Genomic DNA, 20,772 nt, shown 5'->3' with positions numbered 1-20,772 from the left:
TTACCGACCAAAAACCGAATGGCTTCCAAGGCCAGTAAATACAAGACCCATCTGGGGTTAGCTGCAGGGTGGAAGAGATCAAATAGCAGCTACAGTACAGAAACTAAAAAACAAATGGCAAATTAATTTGGCCAGAACAGCAGCTCATCCAGAGATGACTTCTGACAGTCTTGCCCACAGTCAAGCAAGCAAGCAGTAGTGTTTATTGCGTTCATATCGTGGGCAGGGCATCGTTCCAACTGCTTGGGAGAATAGGATAAGTAAACAGAGAGGATCCCTGCTCTGAAGAAGTTTGCAATCTGGATGGGAAGGGTGTTGGGGATTGACACTAAAATAATCTAGCAGCATGGCTCAGTGGAAAGAGCACGGGCTTGGGAGTCAGAGGTCATGGGTTCTAATCCTGGATCTGCCACTTAGCTGTGTGACTATGGGCAAGTCACTTTACTTCTCTGTGCCTCAGTTACCTCATTTGTAAAATGGGGATTAAGACTGTGAGCCTCATGTGGAACAACCTGATTACCCTGTATATACCCTGGCGCTTAGAAGAGTATTACTCAAATGAGGCCCAGAGAAGTTAAGTGGCTTGCCCAAGATCACACTGCAGACAAGTGGTGGAGCCAGGATTAGAACTCAGGTCTTCTGACTCCCAGACCGTGGTCTTTCCATTAGGCCACGAAAGAGTTTTGCAGAATCTGTTAGGACAAATACTTGGGCAGTACATATTTGATTAATGTCTTTTGGAAAAAGATGGAGGGCCCACTTTTAAAAGGCACTTAGAGCCTAACAGTTATGCAGCAGCATAAGGGATCCCCTGGAGGTCAGTGGTTTAAAACTCAGCCTACCATTCTGAAAATGAACTCATAGTTTTTACAAGATCCAACACGTCTTGAACAAGGTCAAAATAAAGTTCCAGCTTGGTATTTAATGTCAACTGAGTTTCAGATGAAAATCAAACTGGAGTTTTAATAAGTCAGATAACAATGGAGGATAGTGTGGATTTCCCATTTCTGCAGAATTAGTTCCCATTTGACAGCTCCTGATCTGTTTGACCCTACAGTTTAAAAATGAATGGCATTCTTCTCTTTAAGCCTTGAATTTGTTGTGACAGAGGAGTGCAGATTTCTCTTCATGATTCTTTTTAAATTTGTTCGTGTTTTAAATAGGGGAAATTCCTAGTTGGTAAATTAATTTCTTGTCTGAAATTTGCACCCCAGGTTTAGGCCTTTTGTCATTCATCACTTTGTTGTTTGTATTTTTTTGGTAATTTTAGCATTCCTTTTTTGTCCTTTGTACCATTCTAGAATTTTCTAAAGAAACTGGAACAATCCTTTATGTGCGTCTGCTGCCAGGAGCTGGTTTACCAGCCAGTGACAACAGAGTGCCTCCACAACGTTTGTAAGGTGAGTTTAATGCCTGTCATGCTTATGTTGGCTCTCTGCTAAGAGGGTAAACCCCTTCTAGACTGTAAGCTCCTTATGGGCAGGGAACATGTCCACCAACTCTCTTCCATTGTAGTCTCCCAAGCACTTAGCATTCAATAAATAGTAAGCATTCAATAAATGTGACTAATCGATAAGGAGAGAGGGAGTGTATATATGAAACTATAATGATTAGAAACCATTTAAACTCATAAAAATGGGTTAATACATAGGGGCGGGCCAGTTTTTAGGGGTGGTTGCCGGCTCAGTTAATCTATGGCATTTGTTGAGCCCCTGTTTTGTGGCACTGTGATTTCTCCTGTCGAAACCAATCTGTACTTTTCCACGTATGGGAAAAGAAGACGCCTCCTAGCATGATGTTACGGGTGAAATGGTCAGGTTGTTGCAGCTACATTTCAATGATTCATTATATTATTATTTGACTCTATCGAGAGCTTTCAGAACAGTTAATGGAGAACACATTTGTTCCTGTGGCTTCAACTGCCATCCTGCAACCCAAATCTACCCCTCCAGCCCTGATCACTCTCCTCTGCAGTCATGCATTTCTTCCTGCCTTCAAGATATCTCTGCTTGGATATCCTGCTGACACCTCAAAATTTAATGATTTAAGAACGTCTCATCTTCCCACCCAAACCCTGTCCTCCCTCAACTTTCCCAACACTATAAAAAACACCACCATCCTTCCTGGCTCACGACCCCTCAAACTTGGTTTTCTCCCCAACTCATCTCCTTCAACCTGCGTAGTCTGTCACCAAATCCTGTCGGATCTACCTTCACAGCATCTCTAGAATCCTCCCTTTCCTCTCTTTCCAAACAGCCACCATGCTGATCCAAGAACTTATCATATCCCATCTCGACTACTGCATCAGTCTCCTCGCTGATCTCCCTCCCTCCCTCCCTCTCCCCGGGGACTACGGTTCATACTTCACTCTGGTGCCCAGATCATTTTTCCCAAAAAATGTTAAGTCCACATCAGTTCCACTCTTCAGAAACCTCCAGTCTTTGCACATCCATCTCCACAACAAAGAGAAACTCCTTACCATAGTCTTTAAGACAGTCAATCAGCTTTCCCACCCCCAGAGTACTTATGTACCCATCCTTACACTCTGCCGCTTCCCCTCTCTGTAACCTAATGTCCGCCTCCCCAACTAGACTTCCCTCTAGACCGTAAGCACCTTGTGGACAGGGAACTCGTCTAGCAACTTCTATCGAAGTCTAACAAGTGTTTAGTGAAGCGCTACGCCCACAGTAAATGCTCGCTAAATACACTTGATTGATTAGCTGTTTGGGGATAAGGATCATGCCTACCAACGCTGTCGTACTTTCCCAGGTGCTCAGTACAGTAAGCGCTTAAAAAATACCATTGATTGATTGATAGAAAGAATTTGTAGGAAGGGCATTCATGAGTTTGGCTAAATGATTCTAACTGATCCGTGTGTGTGCGTGGGTGTATCCTAGAGTTGCTTACAGCGTTCCTTTCGGGCTGAAGTCTTCACCTGTCCTGCTTGTCGTTACGACCTCGGAAAGGGCTACACAATGGTTCCCAATAAGATTCTGCAGACACTACTCGACCAGTTCTTCCCTGGCTACAGCAAAGGACGATGATATGTCCAGCTTTTACCATACTTCTCCCAGAGACTTTTGAGACAGTAAAGGAGAGCGAAATATGGGAAAATGCAACAGTGGACCAACAGGCGTGATGGGACTCAGCGTATATTGTCACATTCTGAAGCAGCTAACCCTCTTCCCCACGGAGCCATCTCTCTTTGTGTAGTGAGAAATCCATTTATCAACTGTCTTTCAACATCAAAAGGTAGTTTCTGCCCGTTGACAACTAGTTTTAATAGAGGAGTGAAAATTTGAAGCCTCAGCCTTGACTGGTCAACCTAGCTGATGCTCAAGTTGTGGTTTGTTTTGTTTAATTTTGCTTTTATAACTACCTCAGGACAGAGGAAAAGAATTTGTGGGGATTTTTGAAAAATAAATTGGTCAGTTGAAATTTAGCTACACACTGCCGCCCAAATATATTTGTGCCTGGTCCATGCAATTTGATTTTAGTGAGGGGAAAAAACAAAACAAAACAGCACTTAAGCCAGTTTGATTAAAGAACAGCAGATTCTGTGGTGTGCATAATCCTTTCTTTTCGTCCTTTCTCCCATTATGCTGTATTTTTTTTTTTTGGCAAGAACAGGCTGATTTTAAGTCTATTTTTGTGAGCTTCATTGTGCTTTTTCTTGTATCTTATGCAAGTTGACTACTAATGACTAATGAGAACAATATGAATGCATTGTTGCTACATTAGTGTAAAGTGATCTGTGTTTTTTGCACTTAAGAGGTATTCAAGACACTCTAGTTGTGTAAAAAATATTTCATATGGAACAAGCCACTTTTGTATTAGTTAAAACTGTATGCTTTTAGTAGGTCTTGTATCAGTGGCAAACATCTACACAGCATTGAAGGCAGTGCTAGCTTGGAGAGGGTTGAAATCGCTTCATATTGTGATCTTAAATTTTATATACAGTATATTCCCCCAAAATATACCTTATTAAATATTTTATGATTCAGAAAAAAATTTGCTAATTATTTTTGTTGCCTTGTATTGTTGTACAACCTTGTTGACATCAAGAATTTTAACAAAGGAGTCCGTTTTTCTTTGTGTGGAATTTTTATAGAATAATAGACATTTCATCTAAAATTTCATTTCAGATACTGGTGACGAGAGCTAGAGATAAGCATCATGTATACTGGCAGATGGTTACCTTTTGAAACCAGACCTCTCCCACCCTCTGCTTACTGGGTTTCAGATTGCTTTTACTAGCCTTGTTAAGCTCAAAGTCTGAAATGGCCAATCCCCACCCCTAGCCCAAGCCCTCCGCAAAGTACTGTACACTGGGGCTGTGTGTCTCTTTCTCTTTGCAAGCAAAAATTCCAGTGGCTAAAAACTTTGCCGGTAGAAAAGTAAACCCACCCAAGAAAGTAGAAACAAGTGATACTTCAATACATGTGGTAAAAAAATGAAATAGGGATAAGAGCCGAACTACTTTCAGCCCCACTATCCCCCTGTCACATCTCTCTCTCCCGCCTTAAATCATGCTCACAAATTACATCAGTATTGCTCTGGTCTAACAGTGTAACATCCCAGTGAGCTTTTCTGCTCTGGCTGAGAAACCGTAGGAAATTATAGTCCCGTTTGACTCGAGCTTAAACTCGGATATCATTTTAACTATCCTGTGAACAGACTGATATCTTTTGTGTGCAGTAAACATTACCACAGGCTGACTGTTATGAGAGAGAGATTTCCTATCGCTTGAGATAAAGCCTTTTGTATCTGCCAATGGTGGGGGGTTGGGGGAGAGCGTGGGGGGTGCTGTATTAAAGCTACCAGTAGCTCAAGTTAACCTGAAAGGTTGTGCAACTGGACAAAGTAAAAATATTGATAGTCTTTTGGATCATTTCTAGAAAATTTCAAGTAGCAGCAGCAAGTTGAAGCACCGCATACCTTATTGGAAATGCCCGTTAGGAGCCACATCCCTTAGTGGGTCCTGATCACATGATCATTAAAATCAGCTGTTGAAGCTGAGGAAGGAGACTGTTTCTATAAACCGATTCTTCCCGTTTTGTTGAAACAGACATATGAGCAGTAGATTTTGAAGTTATATCTCCAAATATGGGAGATCGTTCCCTCTTTAAGTTCGTCTATGGTTCATGAGCAGATTGATTGCAATTTCACTTGCCATGATTTTAAAAAAAATTTGTTTCCAATAGCTGTTTGTATTTTTTGCCCATTTTAAACCCCTTTTTTATTCCTAATTACAAAGAGGGAATGGTGAACCGTATTCTGCTTCACCAAATCAATCTCACCTTATTATCTGGTACCTGGTGTTTGGGGAGTTAATAGTAGGTGAGTCGCTCCCTGCCCAGAATATTCACTTAAAACAATCACAAGAATTCCCATTGCTTCCCAAACAGACTTGCCCAGGGAGCATTAAGGAATTCGGGCCAGTGGACCCAATGTAAAATTTCATCGTCTTGTTAGAGACCAAGCATTGCCGCACATACAAGATGAATTCTAACCCACTTTGGAGTCTGAGAGAAAAACGGTGAACTGTTCAAGGACAGCACTTTCTCTGGTGTTGAGGATACTACCACATATGCCTTTCTAACCCCGAAGGAAGGGTGTTATTCAAGCTTCTTTAGACCAGTAGCTCCCACCATTTTTCTTGCTCAAAGCATCCCTATTTTCCACAGCATCTGAGCTGCCTCCCTTCTAATACGAGACAAGTGGCAGCTTGAAAAGCCACTTGGGTTATGAGCAAAAATGCTTATCTGTCGACCTGACCTCGCTGCTTCCCATATGACCACGTTCCCTCCAGACAATAAGAAGCAATTTCATTAAGTGCTTAAGATAGGGGTGTTGGAGTTCTCTCTCCGTACACACTTCTCCTGAAAGAAATAGATGTACTTTTGTGTTTGATCACTGTGTTAAAGCCAATGCTCTGCTTTCTCCAACTTTACCTGGCTTCCACAGGCGGTGAAGAGGAACACACAAGCTTCTGCCACTTCTGCATGTCAAGACGTTTGTTTGCCTTTATTAGCCAAATCAAAAGACTAGTGACTTTGGAAACTCCACACCGTCCCCACTTGATGTGCTGGCATTATGGTTGGGAAAAGCTGCTTTAGATATCCATTTGCCTCAGCATTTCACTGGATTTCTTGTCTAGTCCCCTTCCTGACAGCCATATCCTTCCAGTGGCGGGTTAGCAGTGGAACAGAGAGCTAGTTGTGGCCCATCAAATGACCAGCCAACTAGCTACACCTAAATAGCTGGGCCAGTATCAGCCTACTCTGATGGAGCTGGATTCAAGCTAGGTGAAGTTAAGGCATTCCCCCACCCCCACCCCCACCCTCCAGGGCACTGACCATTTGCCCATCGAGGGGCTGAGTTTGACTTGCCTCAATCAGCTCTTCAAGTTGCATGTTAAATGGTGACTTGGACGGCATCACGGCTTTCTCTTAATCCCTCTGGGCATTTGAACGTCTCTGATCCAACCTGCTCATTCGAATGTGTTCTGTAAGCAGTGATATTTCTCATTTAATTCTTTGGTGCCCAGGTCAGGAGATCTTTCATGTCACTGAAATAAAAGGCACCACCTCCTAGGTTTCCTTTAACTTTTTTTTTGAGGGAACACACAGGAAATGAAAAACCAAAAAAACTCAGTCCAAATTCTAGAATCAGAGTCCAGTGAGTGGCCAGATGAAGATCTTGCCCTGCTGGCTGTCATATCACTGGGGACCTGGATGGCGGGTTTGCCTGAATGGGATCGAAGCAATGTCCAAGGCCTACGACAGAGACCCAAATAGGTGAGGCTCTCACCCCGCTTAAGCTGAGGATGGACACCCATTGATTAACACCTTGGCCGCTGCTATTCTAGGAGGCTGCTGCCCGACAGGCTATTTGGAAACGTAGCCTTTCCTCCGCTTACTATTTTATTTTTATAAATGGCATTTGTTAAGCGCTTACTATGTGCCAGGGATGGATACAAGCAAATTTGGGTTGGACACAGTCCCTGTCCCACGTGGGGCTCACGGTCTCAATCCCCATTTTCCAGATGAGGTAACTGAGGCACAGAGAAGTAAAGCGACTTGCCCAATGTCACACAGCAGACAAGCGGTGAAGTCAGGATTAGAATCCATGACCTGACTCCCAGGCCCGTGATCTATCCGCTATGCCATGCTGCTTCTCATTTGCGTGGATGGGCTTCGGGCTGGGAAAAAGAATCTAGAGTGGGCCTTTGCTTAGAGTAGGCTTGCCCTACTCATTCTCGATGTCGAGGTGGACTGTGCCAGCTGTTTCAGAAGTCAACTTTTACCTAATGCAGTGGTGGAGGGTAGGTTTGGGGAGGCCACTACGACATCGAAAGCACAGCCTGGTTCTGATGGCTTGGTTCCATCTGTATCCAGTGTAGTACTCCTGGTACTCTCTGCCTCTACTATTCAGTGTCCACTTAGAAAGTGCCCAAGTGGGCGATTTGGGCCCTGGTTTCAGGAAGAATTGGAGCAAATGATGTTTCCTATTGTGTAACAAGCGCACATGTTCCTCATTGAGAGTGCAGTGTTTATATTCCATTTTAACAATGAGCCAAAGGCAGCGGTGTCGGCTTTGGCACCTCAACAGTTGCTTTCTGCAAAATACATTACTCAAACCGAGGATTCTTAAAATCTCTTAGATGTCTTTCAGTGTGAGCCCCCACTGCTTTTGCCATCGTCTCCTTTATTCAGCTTCTCTTTCCACCCCATCTACATTTTCCGTAAAACTTAGTCTTCAATGTGGGGATTTTCTAATTGGCAGACAGACCCTCTCAAAAGCTGAAATCTCATTTCCAGACCAAATGCAGAAGCAGCATTACTAGCACTCCCCATCTCTTGTTGGGCACCAAATACTGCCTGTCTTGCAGGCCCAGTTGCCAACTTCTGCTTCTAACAGTTCACACGACTGCCTCGTTATTCCATGGAAACTATTTTCCTCATTGTCTTTGGAATGTATTTGAAACAGCTTTTCTAACCAATAAAAGCATCAAGATAATCTATTTTGGGGAGCTTTAATGCTCTTGTGTAGTACATGTTCAGTAAAGTGTTGTCTGCAATGCAAGTGGGTCGTGTTTTTTTGTTTGTTTTTTTCCCGTCCCATATGCCAGACATATCGACTCTCTCTTTGTATCTGAGCTATATGAAGAAGGAATCCGTGTGCATCTATTTGGGCTTCGGCCATGAAAACAGCATAGGACTGTAGTTCCGAATAAGGCAGAAAGTTGAGGAAAGTTGGCATGGCACCAGGTGTCAGCCATCTAAATATCCCAGTCCTTACAGTCTTAAAGGATTTTGTGGGTTTTGCTGTTATTTAAAACCCTTACGTGCTAAGGGCTTTACTGACCAAAAATATACCAAAACATATGAAGATAGCCCCTTAAATTCCACCTCAAAAAATGACAAAAGTTCATCCCACTAGATAAGGCTTGTGATATTACAAGTCAATCAATGGCTTTTGAGCACTTATTGCATATTACCTTAAAATTGTATATTACAAATTATAATTTTTTTTATTAATGCCTGCCCTCCCCGCTGCTAATTGTTGTACTGTGCCAAGAGCTTAGTTACAGTGCTCATCTACCCATAGTGTTCAATAAATACCACTGGCTGATTGATACTAAGCATTGGAAAGAGTTCAACAGTAGCAAGGCACACATTCCCTGCCCTCCAGGATCTTACAATTTAAATGGGGAGACAGAAAAATTACTAATGAAAACACTAGTGATTTCACTTTGTGCACCTAATGAAAATGAGAAGGAGACCAAGGATGAGACAGCTGGGCATGTGTTATTAAAAAGCAAAACAAACTAACCTGGATCCTGCAGAGGAAAAGAAGACTTGGGTCCTGGAAAATGGTCTTTGAATACAGCACACTTTCTTTTACAACACTTTGAGGTATAAAAGATAACTAAGAACTGGTCTAGCCCCTTCCAAAATCGGGGGCTGAAAGGGGGTGGAGGTGTAATTGGGCCTGGCAAGCACAGGGAGGCTATACATGTAGTAAAGAATATTAACGCACAATGGGGTTAACGATGCATATGTGTGCTCTACAGTCAAGATAGACCTCTGGCTTCACGAGCAGCTGCTTCATATTTTTTAAAGCAAAAGTACCGTGCTGGCTGGATGGTCTGGACAAGTGGATCCCCACATCTTCAACCCCTACAATGCATTTCCCTGGGTCTGTTTATGGTCCTAAATTCTCCCTTTATTAGTGTGGCAGAAGAGTAAAGAGGAGTTTGCATAACTTCTTAGAGCACCACTTCCAACCAATTACCAGAACAATTCCTTACAGTCTACCACTTCCAGCTCAAGGCACTTGGGACATTTATGGAGAAGGGCTGGAGGATAGAAAAACATACCAATAGATAAAGCCTGCTGACAATTATAAATTACCTCTAGCCACCTAGTTCCAAAAGGCTGGTTCTCCTGGCTACAAAGGCAGTTTGCTAGATGGATGGATCCTGTTGGGGCCCTAAATACCTCAGTATGAGACAAACATTGAGGGAACAGGATCCAGTGATCCAACATTGGCAGATTCAGACTTCACCCAAGCTCCATTAGTACATTAGTCAAGGGAAACTCATTGGAATAAGACAAAAATCTCTTTCACTCCCTTCTACAACTACAGTGAAATTACCTAAACTACAAAAACCCCAAACAGCATCTGAAACTCAGACAAGCTACCCCATATGTAGAATTTGCAGCCACACCCACCCGTGGTTGAGATTTCACCATTAGGTGATCGTCATCCTAAAAAACAAAGGACATTTCCCTAGAGATGGAGAGGTATAGCTTTTCTTCAGCTCCAAATTCAAATAACTGATCACTAGTTTTTGGTGATGTGGATGAGAAATGGTAAGTAGAGAGAGAGAGAGCGCGAGAGAGAAAACGCGCAAGCAGTAATGTTTTATAATTGCATGTCTCTTAATGATGGGGTGTAACTCCAGTCTGGAATGCTTAAGCTAGCTATTCCAGCCTTGCTTCACAGGAAAGAAGGCATGTTAGTGAGCGGTTAGTTGCCCAGATTTGAATACTGAGTGTTCTGTTGCCATTGGTCAGAGTTACTATATCCTAGAAGCCCCACTGCATCACTAAATGATTGAAAATATAAAGAAGCTGTTTCAGAGCAACCTTTGGGTAAATTGGAATTAAAATAGGGGTTTTTCTGTGTATATGTATGTAAATATGTATGTGCACACATGCATCTTAATCCAAGTAAGCCAATTGCCATGGGCCTGAATATAAATTCTGTTGCATTAGTGAAATATGATGGAGGCAGAAAAGGGAAGTGGTTTCTGGCAGGCCAGATCCATTGATTCTCCAGAAAAGAAGTCTCCTCAACCCTATTCTTCTATCTCCTGGAAATCAAACTCTTTCCCTTGTCAAAGGAGGCATAAACCTGGAAATAAGCCACATTTGAGAGAAACGGCCAGAAGCCAGGAGTCATAAAATTTAAACACAAAGTAAAATGAGATGACACCCTCCGTGTGCCCATGCTCCCCCCCAAAAAATCATATTTCAGGAAAAATGCTGCATTATGATGAATGGCAAATGAAATATAAACCCAGCATCCAGTCTTCAGATGATCATTCTTCAAGAAAATCTGGAAGAAGATTTTCTTCAAGTATTTCCAAATATCATTTGGAACTCTGAAATTTTTCAGATTCCTTACTATTTAAATACATGATAATCATTTTGGACATGGTCCCTGTCCCATATGAGGCTCACAATCTAGGTAGGATGACAGATTTAATCCCCATTTTACAGATGAGGAAACAGAGGCATAGAGAAGTTAAGTGATTTGCCCAAAGTCACACAGCAGACAAATGGCAGAGTCAGGATTAGAACCCAGATCCCCAGACTCCCAGACCCGTGCTCTTTCCACTAGGCCACACCGTTTCTTTCATTCCTGATTAGAGACTCTCCTATAGATAAAATGGTAATGGTGGAAGTGAACTCAAGCTGGTAATTTTTATGTAAGTGCCCCTAGGCAACTAACCAATCAGTAGTATTTATTGAGCACTTATTCTATGCAAAAGCACTGTAGTAAGTGCTTAGGAGAGTACACAATGGAATTAGAAGACTCAATCCCTGCCTTCAAGAAGTTTGCAACCTAGCAGGGAGCGGCAGACACTAAAATAAATGACAGGAAGGGAGAAGCAACAGAATATGTAGAGTCCCTAGTCAGAAGCTAGGGACTAGAAATTTCAAGGTCTGGGCAAGAGCATATCTGGGTCTCCTTACTGAACAGCATTCAAAAAAATGGCATTTTGCATTTTTGAGTATAAGCTTTACTTGTTCTTTTTCTTCATCCTATTTCTTTCCAATTTACACCAGCTGCTTTAAGTGCTAATTACCGAATCTTCCCACTTAATATTGCTCTCCCTTTGCCCTGTTAACTGAGTACTGATTTCCCTTTCTAGATATTACTAGGATTCCCCACTTTCACCTCTTACCTACATATGCACTTGTAGGTAAGATGTACATTATTGTACATATTGTACATGCTTGCCTGCAGGCAATCATGGGCTAATTCATCTCTGCCCAGAGACAATCAGAAGAGAGACGGGAAATATGTCAGTTCCCCAGGTGGCCCAAACAATGGAAAATAAGTATAGCAGAGAGGAGAAAGGTACTGACACTATTAATGACAATTTACTGCCAAACCTCCCTGCCTTAGGCTCACCCTACTGTAGGGAAAGGACTTTGACAAAAGAAGTTGAACAGCTAGGTTCCACTACACTGAAATAAGCACGCGCTCACAAGAGAAGCAGTGAGGCCTTAGAGAAGCACTGTGGCCTAGTGAATAGAGCACAGTCTGGGAGTCAGAAGGACCTGGGATTGAATCCAGGCTCCACCGCTTGTCTGCTGTGGGACCTTGGCCAAGTCACTTAGCTTCTCTGTGCCTGTAACCCCCTCTGTAAAATGGAAATAAAGACTATGAGTCCCATGTGGGACATGGACTGTGTCCAACTTGATTGGCTTGCATCTACCCCAGTACTTAGTACAGTGCCTGGCCTATAGTAAGTGATTAACAAATACCATTAAAGAAAAAGTTTGGACCTGAGAGCAGTTAGCTAATAGGAAATTGAACAGTAAACTGGAGAAACTTATTAATCAAGTCTGAAACTAGTACCCATGTGGGTCTCGACTAATATCAGCTGTGAGCTGATGAAAATATTTTTGGTTCATTAGGCATTTTTAACCTTTCATCCTGGAATATAGCATAAAGACAGAACATCAAGGAGGGATGTCCTGCAATAAGACGGTATTGACTAGCTCCCTCTTGCCCTTGGCCTGCTAGAGTGCAGTTGGAGGCTAAGCTGGTGGGGAAGGTAGACAGAGGTGGCTTTGGATTCTTCTTTTCAGGATAATCTACCACCCTGGAGTCAGAGATGATCCCTCGTGGTGTGCAGTGGGCATCTAAAGTGGGAAGGGCCGGAAGGGTGGCTTCTTCATCCATCTTTGAACAGAAACAGCAGATACCAGCACTATACGAGCTGGCAGTGATGCCAACAATCTTTTTTATAATCAATCAGAAAAGCAACGTGGCTTAGTGGAAAAAGCACGGGCTTGGGAGTCAGAGGTCACGGGTTCTAATCCCCCTCCGCCACTTGTCAGCTGTGTGACTTTGGGCAAGTCACTTAACTTCTCTGTGCCTCAATTACCTCATCTGTAAAATGGAGATTAAGACTGTGAGCCCCACGTGGGACAACCTGATTACCTTGCATCTACCCTAGCGCTTAGAACAGTGCTTGGCACATAGTAAGCACTTAACACATACCAGCTATATTATTATTATTATTATTAATAGTAATTATTCATCAAATTCATGTCAGTAGAGGAGCTGCACCTAAAAGAGTTAATTAGGGATGCACTAAAGATGTTCTATGTGGCTGCCAAAGGTTCCTTTTTCAGTAGCAACAGTGCAAGAAGAAATCAATCACTAAATCATATTTATTGAATGCTTACCGTATGCAGGGAACTGTATGTAGCGCTTGGGATAGTACATTATAACAGTTGGTAGACATGTTTCCTGCCCAAGAAACTCAATAGGGTTTCCCAAATTGAGAAGAGGAAATAATGTAAAAAAAAGAGAAAACAGGTAGAAAAATTATCTGCTGCATGTCACAGGAGCAAATAGTTCTGTGACACTCCAACAGGCACTATAGACATATCTATATCTCTCTATATGCCTATAGCAGCATGGCTCAGTGGAAAGAGCCTGGGCTTCGGAGTCAGCGGTCATGAGTTCGACTCCCGGCTCTGCCACTTGTCAGCTGTGTGACTGTGGGCAAGTCACTTCACTTCTCTGTGCCTCAGTTACCTCATCTGTAAAATGGGGATTAACTGTGAACCTTATGTGGGACAACCTGATTACCCTGTATCTACCCCCGTGCTTAGAACAGTGCTCTGCACATAGTAAGCACTTAACAAATACCAACATTATTATATATATTATATAGAGGTGACTATATAGATAATACATATATCTATATAGACATCTCATGTATGTACACACACACACACATGAAGGTTCTTGGCAAGTTCTCTGTGGAATAAAACCTAAGTCCTCAAAAGGCCGCTTTAACCCAGCAGTATCAGCAGGAGGTTCTCATACTTATCTCAAGAACTTGCTTGGCACCTCATGGCCTCAACAAAACAAGGACAAAAAGTATAAAAAGATCTCTATGTGTTGAGGTGGGGAGATCAACAGGAAGGCCTTTCCTTTGTTTCGCCCGGGAGAGGAGAGGTCACCTGGGAGGTGTTAAGTGAGAAGGGTAGGGGGACCAAGGAAACGAGGAAAGCAGCGATGGAATGGGCAATATTTTTCTCTCTCCCACCACCCCCCAGGCTCTAAGGAGTTCCACGCCTCCAACAGTGCCTTCATCACCTACATGGACACAGGAGGCAGTGATGGGGCCCAGAAGAGTGGCTGGCATATGGAGGCAGCAGCACGGGATAGCGGTAATAGCAACGTGGGCTTCAAGGCAGCAGGACAGGCAGTATCCTCGGCTACTCTGCCGGAGGCCGGGGTGCCACAGAGATGGTCACCGTAAAAAACAGAGATGGCTGGCAGGACGTCTGAAACAGACTAACATAGGGCACTCTCAAAACTTGATTTTATTGGAATGCTAACACGGGCAGATAGAAATACAGGGTACAGGTAAGAAAGGTTCATTTACTTCCTTTAAAACACTACCAGCGTTACTGATCGCAATAGAGTAGACAAATTAGTAATAAAACAGCTTCGTCCATCTGTACAAAATGTAAACGTTTGCCATGGGATTTCCCTCAGTTAGCAAGAGTCATCAATTCAACTTCGGAAAGAAAAATACACTTGTCTTTCCATACAACCACCACGAAGCCTGGAAAATTGCTATGTTACTTAAGTTCCTGGCATGAAAAAAAATTAAACGGTGCTCAATCAAGGCAACTTTAACATCAAGAGTCATGGAAACTGAGGCACTGAAACAAGTCAGTTTTCAAACAAGCAACTTTCCCCTATTATACTGATTGTATTTACATTGAGTTTGGCAGTTTCAATTACCAGTGTGGAAATTACCAAAATATACACAGTATACAAATCCCCTAATCGATTCCGGGGAAGGGAAAATAATACATCTTGCTAGAAAAACATTGCAGTGAGGCATCGATTCATTCACCTGAAAGCAAGGGAGAGAAACCTAAGATGAAGCTCTCTTTTGTTCACAAAATGGAGACTCATAAACCTCCATCGGGGGGCAGGTGCACACCAAATGCTGATCTCCGTAGATATCATCAATCCTGGCAATCGTGGGCCAGAATTTGCTCTCTGGTTTCACAAAGGGCTGCAGAGGGTAAACAGGAAGAAATAGATATCAATTTGGAGAGACACCATCCTTAACATCCGAGGAGAAATTCCTTATGGAGTCGGAACGAAAGGCTCCTCAACTGAGGCTGAGTGGCCCGGGGCTATCACTGAGGCTGGTGGTGGTAGAAGTAAAAGTATTTAAGCACCCTCTGAGTGCAATTCACTGTACTAAGATCTTCTTCCCTTCCCCCCAGCTGCTCACGTTCTCCCTCTGGCCTGGAACTCCCTCCCCCTCGTATCCAACGGACCATCACTCTCCCCATCTTCAGAGCCGTACTGAAAGCACTTCTCCGCAAGACCATCCACGACTAAGCCCTCGTTTTCCCTACTCCCTCCTGCATTGCCCATGCACTTGGATCTGTACCGCTTCAGATCAGATTCACCCCACCCTCGGCCCCACAGAACTGATAAACGTTTCCGTAATTCACTTTAATGTCCGTCTCCCCATCCAGACGGTAAAATCTTTGTGGGCAGGGATCGGGTCCACCACCGCTGTCATACTGTACGTTCCCAAGCACTTAGTAAGGTGCTCTGCATGCGGTAAGCTCTCAAATGCCTCTGGCTGATTCAACAACTTCAATATAAGATAATTACTTACTAATGGGAAAGCTGCTACCTCTCTGGAGTAAGGACGATCCCAGTTAGAGGACGTAATGCAAGTCAAGGAGTGTGGGGCCATCTGAAAGAACACACAGGACACGGAGAAGGACAGAGTTCAAAGTAGGGTTTCTGAGGGCTCCAAAGGGCCAGATTTCCCCCTACTATTCCACAAGCAAACTGTATGCTTTAACTCTTCTAGTAATAAGCTATGCCTTCAATTTTAGAAATCAATATTAACAAATGAAAGGGAAAGGGAGAGACGTCGATGGAACCACAGCCACACAAAATGACTGGGAAAGGGATCTGATCCATCGCTAGCTATCTTAAGGTGCCAGTTCTTGTGCTCTTCCAGAGGCAAGGAGGAAGTCTTCATAACACATGCAACATCTGGTAAAGTTTTGCCTGTTTTTTTTTTTTCCTGGGGTTTGGTTTGCTCTGGATATTCTACTTCCAGCCATGACACCATTTACTAATTAGAAACATGCTCATTTGCACCCCATACCCCTACCACACTTAGGATGTTAGTATACCCCAAACAGAAAACAGAAGCCTTCGAAAAAAACAGGAACAGACCTTCTGGTGTCTCTCCTAAACTATGATATCAAGCAGAGTTTCTGCGAACCACTAGTAAGTTAGGATCGGTTGAGTATCCTACGCACTTATAACTTCTCCATTTGGGTCCAGGAACCTTTTTTTTTAAAAAAAAAGTTCACTGGTTCCTCACATTACCACAGAACAATAACTTCACCACAGCACACTGTGACTATTTCACTGCTGAGTTTGGGGTGTTTTTCTTCTTCCAATTGTCCCCAGCGGTATTATTTTGTTTGTTTGTTTCTGGTATTTTTTTGTTTGTTTGTTTCCTTGGGTTTTGTAACTGGGGACTTGGCTCTGAATCCACTGATCATATTCATATCATGGGAAAATTGTAGTTAAGAATCTGACAAAAATTGGACTTAATTCTTTTCATGGTACAGTTTTGGGATATTCTCAGGAACATACCCACTTCACATACACCCATATTCAGATTAAACTCCCAACAGTATGTTCTTCTAATAAGAGTTAAAAGGAATCTGACACGTTGGGTAGACATGTCATTTCCAGAACTTTAATCAAAGATCCAAGGCCATTTCACCTTCAGTGGATTAACCCTTGAATCCATGCGTCCTTCCTCTATGTCAGCAATTTCTTGTCGAATGCTGATCATCGCATCACAAAACCTGTCCAGCTCTGCCTTGTCTTCAGATTCTGTGGGTTCAATCATGAGGGTACCAGCCACTGGCCAAGACATGGTTGGGGCATGGAAGCCTAGTAATATAAGGAAAGAGACCAAAATTCAACTTCAAAGGCCACCATCCCTGCAGTTTTCATAAGCTTTTCATTCATTCATTCATTCATTCATTCATTCAATAGTATTTATTGAGCGCTTACTATGTGCAGAGCACTGTACTAAGCGCTTGGGATGAACAAGTCGGCAACAGATAGAGACAGTCCCTGCCATTTGATGGGCTTACAGTCTAATCGGGGGAGACGGACAGACAAGAACAATGGCAATAAATAGAGTCAAGGGGAAGAACATCTCGTAAAAACAATGGCAACTAAATAGAATCAAGGCGATGTACAATTCATTAACAAAATAAATAGGGTAAAGAAAATATATACAGTTGAGCGGACGAGTACAGTGTTGTGGGGATGGGAAGGGAGAGGTGGAGGAGCAGAGGGAAAAGGGGAAAAAGAGGGTTTAGCTGCGGAGAGGTAAAGGGGGGATGGCAGAGGGAGTAGAGGGAGAAGAGGAGCTCAGTCTGGGAACGCCTCTTGGAGGAGGTGAGTTTTAAGTAGGGTTTTGAAGAGGGAAAGAGAATCAGTTTGGCGGAGGTGAGGAGGGAGGGCGTTCCAGGACCGCGGGAGGACGTGACCCAGGGGTCGACGGCGGGATAGGCGAGACCGAGGGACGGTGAGGAGGTGGGCGGCAGAGGAGCGGAGCTTGCGGGGTGGGTGGTAGAGAGAAGGGAGGAGAGGTAGGAAGGGGCAAGGTGATGGAGAGCCTTGAAGCCTAGAGTGAGGAGTTTTTGTTTGGAGCGGAGGTCGATAGGCAACCACTGGAGTTGTTTAAGAAGGGGAGTGACATGCCCAGATCGTTTCTGCAGGAAGATGAGCCGGGCAGCGGAGTGAAGAATAGACCGGAGCGGGGCGAGAGAGGAGGAAGGGAGGTCAGAGAGAAGGCTGACACAGTAGTCTAGCCGGGATATAACGAGAGCCCGTAACAGTAAGGTAGCCGTTTGGGTGGAGAGGAAAGGGCGGATCTTGGCGATATTGTAGAGGTGAAACCGGCAGGTCTCGGTAACGGATAGGATGTGTGGGGTGAACGAGAGGGACGAGTCAAGGATGACACCGAGATTGCAGGCCTGAGAGATGGGAAGGATGGTCGTGCCATCCACGGTGATAGAGAAGTCTGGGAGAGGACCGGGTTTGTGAGGGAAGATGAGGAGCTCAGTCTTGCTCATGTTGAGTTTTAGGTGGCGGGCCGACATCCAGGTGGAGACGTCACGGAGGCAGGAGGAGATGCGAGCCTGAAGGGAGGGGGAGAGGACGGGGCGGAGATGTAGATCTGCGTGTCATCTGCGTAGAGATGGTAGTAAAAGCCGTGAGAGCGAATGAGTTCACCGAGGGAGTGAGTGTAAATGGAGAACAGAAGAGGGCCAAGAACTGACCCTTGAGGAACTCCAACAGTTAAAGGATGGGAGGGGGAGGAGGCTCCAGCGAAGGAGACTGAGAATGACCGGCCAGAGAGGTAAGAGGAGAACCAGGAGAGGACAGAGTCTGTGAAGCCAAGGTGAGATAAGGTATGGAGGAGGAGGGGATGGTCGACAGTGTCAAAGGGAGCAGAGAGATCAAGGAGGATTAGAATGGAGTAGGAGCCATTGGATTTGGCAAGAAAGAGGTCATGGGTGACCTTAGAGAGAGCAGTCTCGGTAGAGTGGAGGGGACGGAAGCCAGATTGGAGGGGGTCTAGGAGAGAATGGGAGTTAAGGAATTCTAAGCATCGATTGTAGACGACTCGTTCTAGGATTTTGGAAAGGAAGGGTAGTAGGGAGATAGGACGATAACTGGAGGGGGAAGTGGGGTCAAGAGCGGGTTTTTTTAGGATGGGGGAGACGTGGGCATGTTTGAAGGCAGAGGGGAAGGAGCCCTTGGAGATTGAGTGGTTAAAAATAGAAGTTAAGGAAGGTAGGAGGGCAGGGGCGATGGTTTTAATAAGGTGAGAGGGAATGGGGTCCGAGGCGCAGGTGGAGTGGGTGGCACTTGCGAGGAGGGAGGAGATCTCCTCTGAGGATACTGCAGGGAAGGATGGGAAAGTAGGGGAGGGGGTTGTTGGGGGGGAGGGGAGAGGCGGAGGGGTGACTTTGGGGAGCTCAGACCTGATCGTGTTGATTTTCGTGAGGAAATAGGTGGCCAGATCATTGGGGGTGAGAGATGGGGGAGGGGGAGGAATAGGGAGCCTAAGGAGAGAGTTAAAGGTCCGGAACAATCGGCGGGGGTGACGGGCATGGGTGTCGATGAGGGAGGAGAAGAAGCTTTGCCTGGCGGAGGAGAGGGCAGAGTTAAGGCAGGAAAGGATAAATTTGAAGTGTGTGAGGTTGGCTTGGTGCTTGGACTTTCACCAGCAGCACTCAGCAGCTCGAGCATAGGAGCGTAGGAGGCGGACGGAGGAGCTTTTTCACACAACTCCAGCTGCCCTCTGTTTGTGGGAAGACAAAGCATACAGAAAGGGGCCCCAGAGAAAGGCACACAAACCCTTTTTTGCTCTTTAAACTTGGTCATTTCCCCCATCAATATGTGAGAAATGGATCCCACAATATGGGATCATATCAAAATGAAGCCAATATTTTGATATGCATGGTTAACATTTTGTTATGAAGTCAGTCAGAAAACTTGTCAACAACAATTTTTCTTTCTGAACAACAAATTGATCAAGCAGTGGCATTTATTGAATGCTTACTGTGTGCAGAGCATTGTATTAAGCTCTTGGGAGGGTACATTACAACAGAGTTGGTAGACAAATTCTCTGTCCACAAGGAGCTCACAATCTAGATGTGGAGACAGATATTAATATAAAAAAAATAAGGATATGTACCTAAGTGCTGTGGGGCTGAGGGTAGGGTGAAGACCAAGTGCCCAAAGGTTATAGAGTCACGTGAATAGATAACACAAAAGGGAGAGGGAGTCGGGTAAAAGAGGGCTTACCCGGGGAAGGCCTCTTGGAGGAGATGTAACTGTAAAAAGGTTTTGAAGGTGGGAAAAGTGTTGGTCTGGCATATGTGTGTGTGTGTGGGGGGGAGTTTCAGCCCAGAGGGAGGACGTGGGAAAGGGGTCGTTGGTGAGACAGACGAAATCGGGGCACAGTGAGCAAGCTGGTGTTAGGGGAATGAAGTGTGCAGGGTGGGATGTAGTAGGAAATCAGCCAGGCAAGGTGGTGAGGGGGGGAACAAGCTGATTGAGTGCTTTAAAACCAAAGTGATGAGGAGGAAGGATGGGCAGCCACTGGAGGTTCTTGAGAAGTGCGGCAACATGGACAGAACAGTTTTGTAGAAAAATGATCCTTGCAGCAGAGTGAAGTATGGACTGGAGTAGGGAGAGACAGGAGTCAGGGAGGTCAGTGAGGAGGCTGATGCAGTAGTCAAGGTGGCATAGGATAAGTGCTTGGATCCGCCAAATAGCAGCTTGAATGGAGAGTACTACAGAGGCTGTCTCCTCTCCCTCGGTCACTCACCATTCCTGGGTAACTGATGGACACATCCCCTGAACAGCAGGCAAAATGATGCAAGAGAATACACCCTCCCCATCACATAGAAGGAGAACTCTCAAGAGTCAGTAATGACTCCAAAGCCCCATTGGAGAGGTTGTTGATTTCACTGTATCTCATCAAAGTTTGCTTCATTTATTGGCTTTCCTGGGGCTGGCACACATATTAAGTTCCTCTTCAACACAGCTGTATATTTAGCAGTTGTATAAGAAGAATAATGATGGTATGTATTAAGCATTTTCTAGGTACCAAGCGCTGGGGTAGACAGTCGGATAAACAAAATAATGAGATCGGACGCAGTCCCTGTCCCACATAGGACACACAGTCTAAGAGGTAGAAAGTACCGGTATTTTATTTCCATTTTACAGAGGAGGAAACAGGGCACAGAGAGATTAAGTGACTTGTCCAAGGTCACACAACAGGCAAATAGCCAAGCCAGTTCTAGAAGCTGGGTCTTCTGTCTTAGTCCCACGCTCTTTCCTCTAAGC

General features: G+C 44.3%; 2 protein-coding genes across 3 annotated transcripts in view; one reads left to right on the top strand and one right to left on the bottom strand.

Moving 5' to 3' along the window:
- UHRF2 (ubiquitin like with PHD and ring finger domains 2) overlaps positions 1-4,080 on the top strand; it is a 137,091-nt gene extending 133,011 nt beyond the window's left edge. For both annotated transcript variants that reach the window (XM_029055634.2, XM_029055636.2), the window contains 2 exons: positions 1,302-1,400; positions 2,898-4,080. In XM_029055634.2, the coding sequence (XP_028911467.1) occupies positions 1,302-1,400; positions 2,898-3,044 (246 nt within the window). In that variant the 3' untranslated portion in view covers positions 3,045-4,080. The remainder of the gene's footprint in view (positions 1-1,301; positions 1,401-2,897) is intronic.
- A 10,051-nt stretch (positions 4,081-14,131) lies between these two features.
- GLDC (glycine decarboxylase) overlaps positions 14,132-20,772 on the bottom strand; it is an 85,310-nt gene continuing 78,669 nt past the window's right edge. The window contains exons 23-25 of the mRNA XM_029054659.2: positions 16,616-16,788; positions 15,479-15,559; positions 14,132-14,857 (exon numbers count right to left, since the gene is read on the bottom strand). Coding sequence (XP_028910492.1) covers positions 14,714-14,857; positions 15,479-15,559; positions 16,616-16,788 — 398 coding nt within the window. The 3' untranslated portion in view covers positions 14,132-14,713. The remainder of the gene's footprint in view (positions 14,858-15,478; positions 15,560-16,615; positions 16,789-20,772) is intronic.

The sequence above is a fragment of the Ornithorhynchus anatinus genome, chromosome X5, assembly GCF_004115215.2.
Source record: "Ornithorhynchus anatinus isolate Pmale09 chromosome X5, mOrnAna1.pri.v4, whole genome shotgun sequence".
In the NCBI taxonomy this organism is placed as follows: Eukaryota; Metazoa; Chordata; class Mammalia; order Monotremata; family Ornithorhynchidae; genus Ornithorhynchus; species Ornithorhynchus anatinus.
This window is presented reverse-complemented; position numbering and strand designations above follow the sequence as displayed.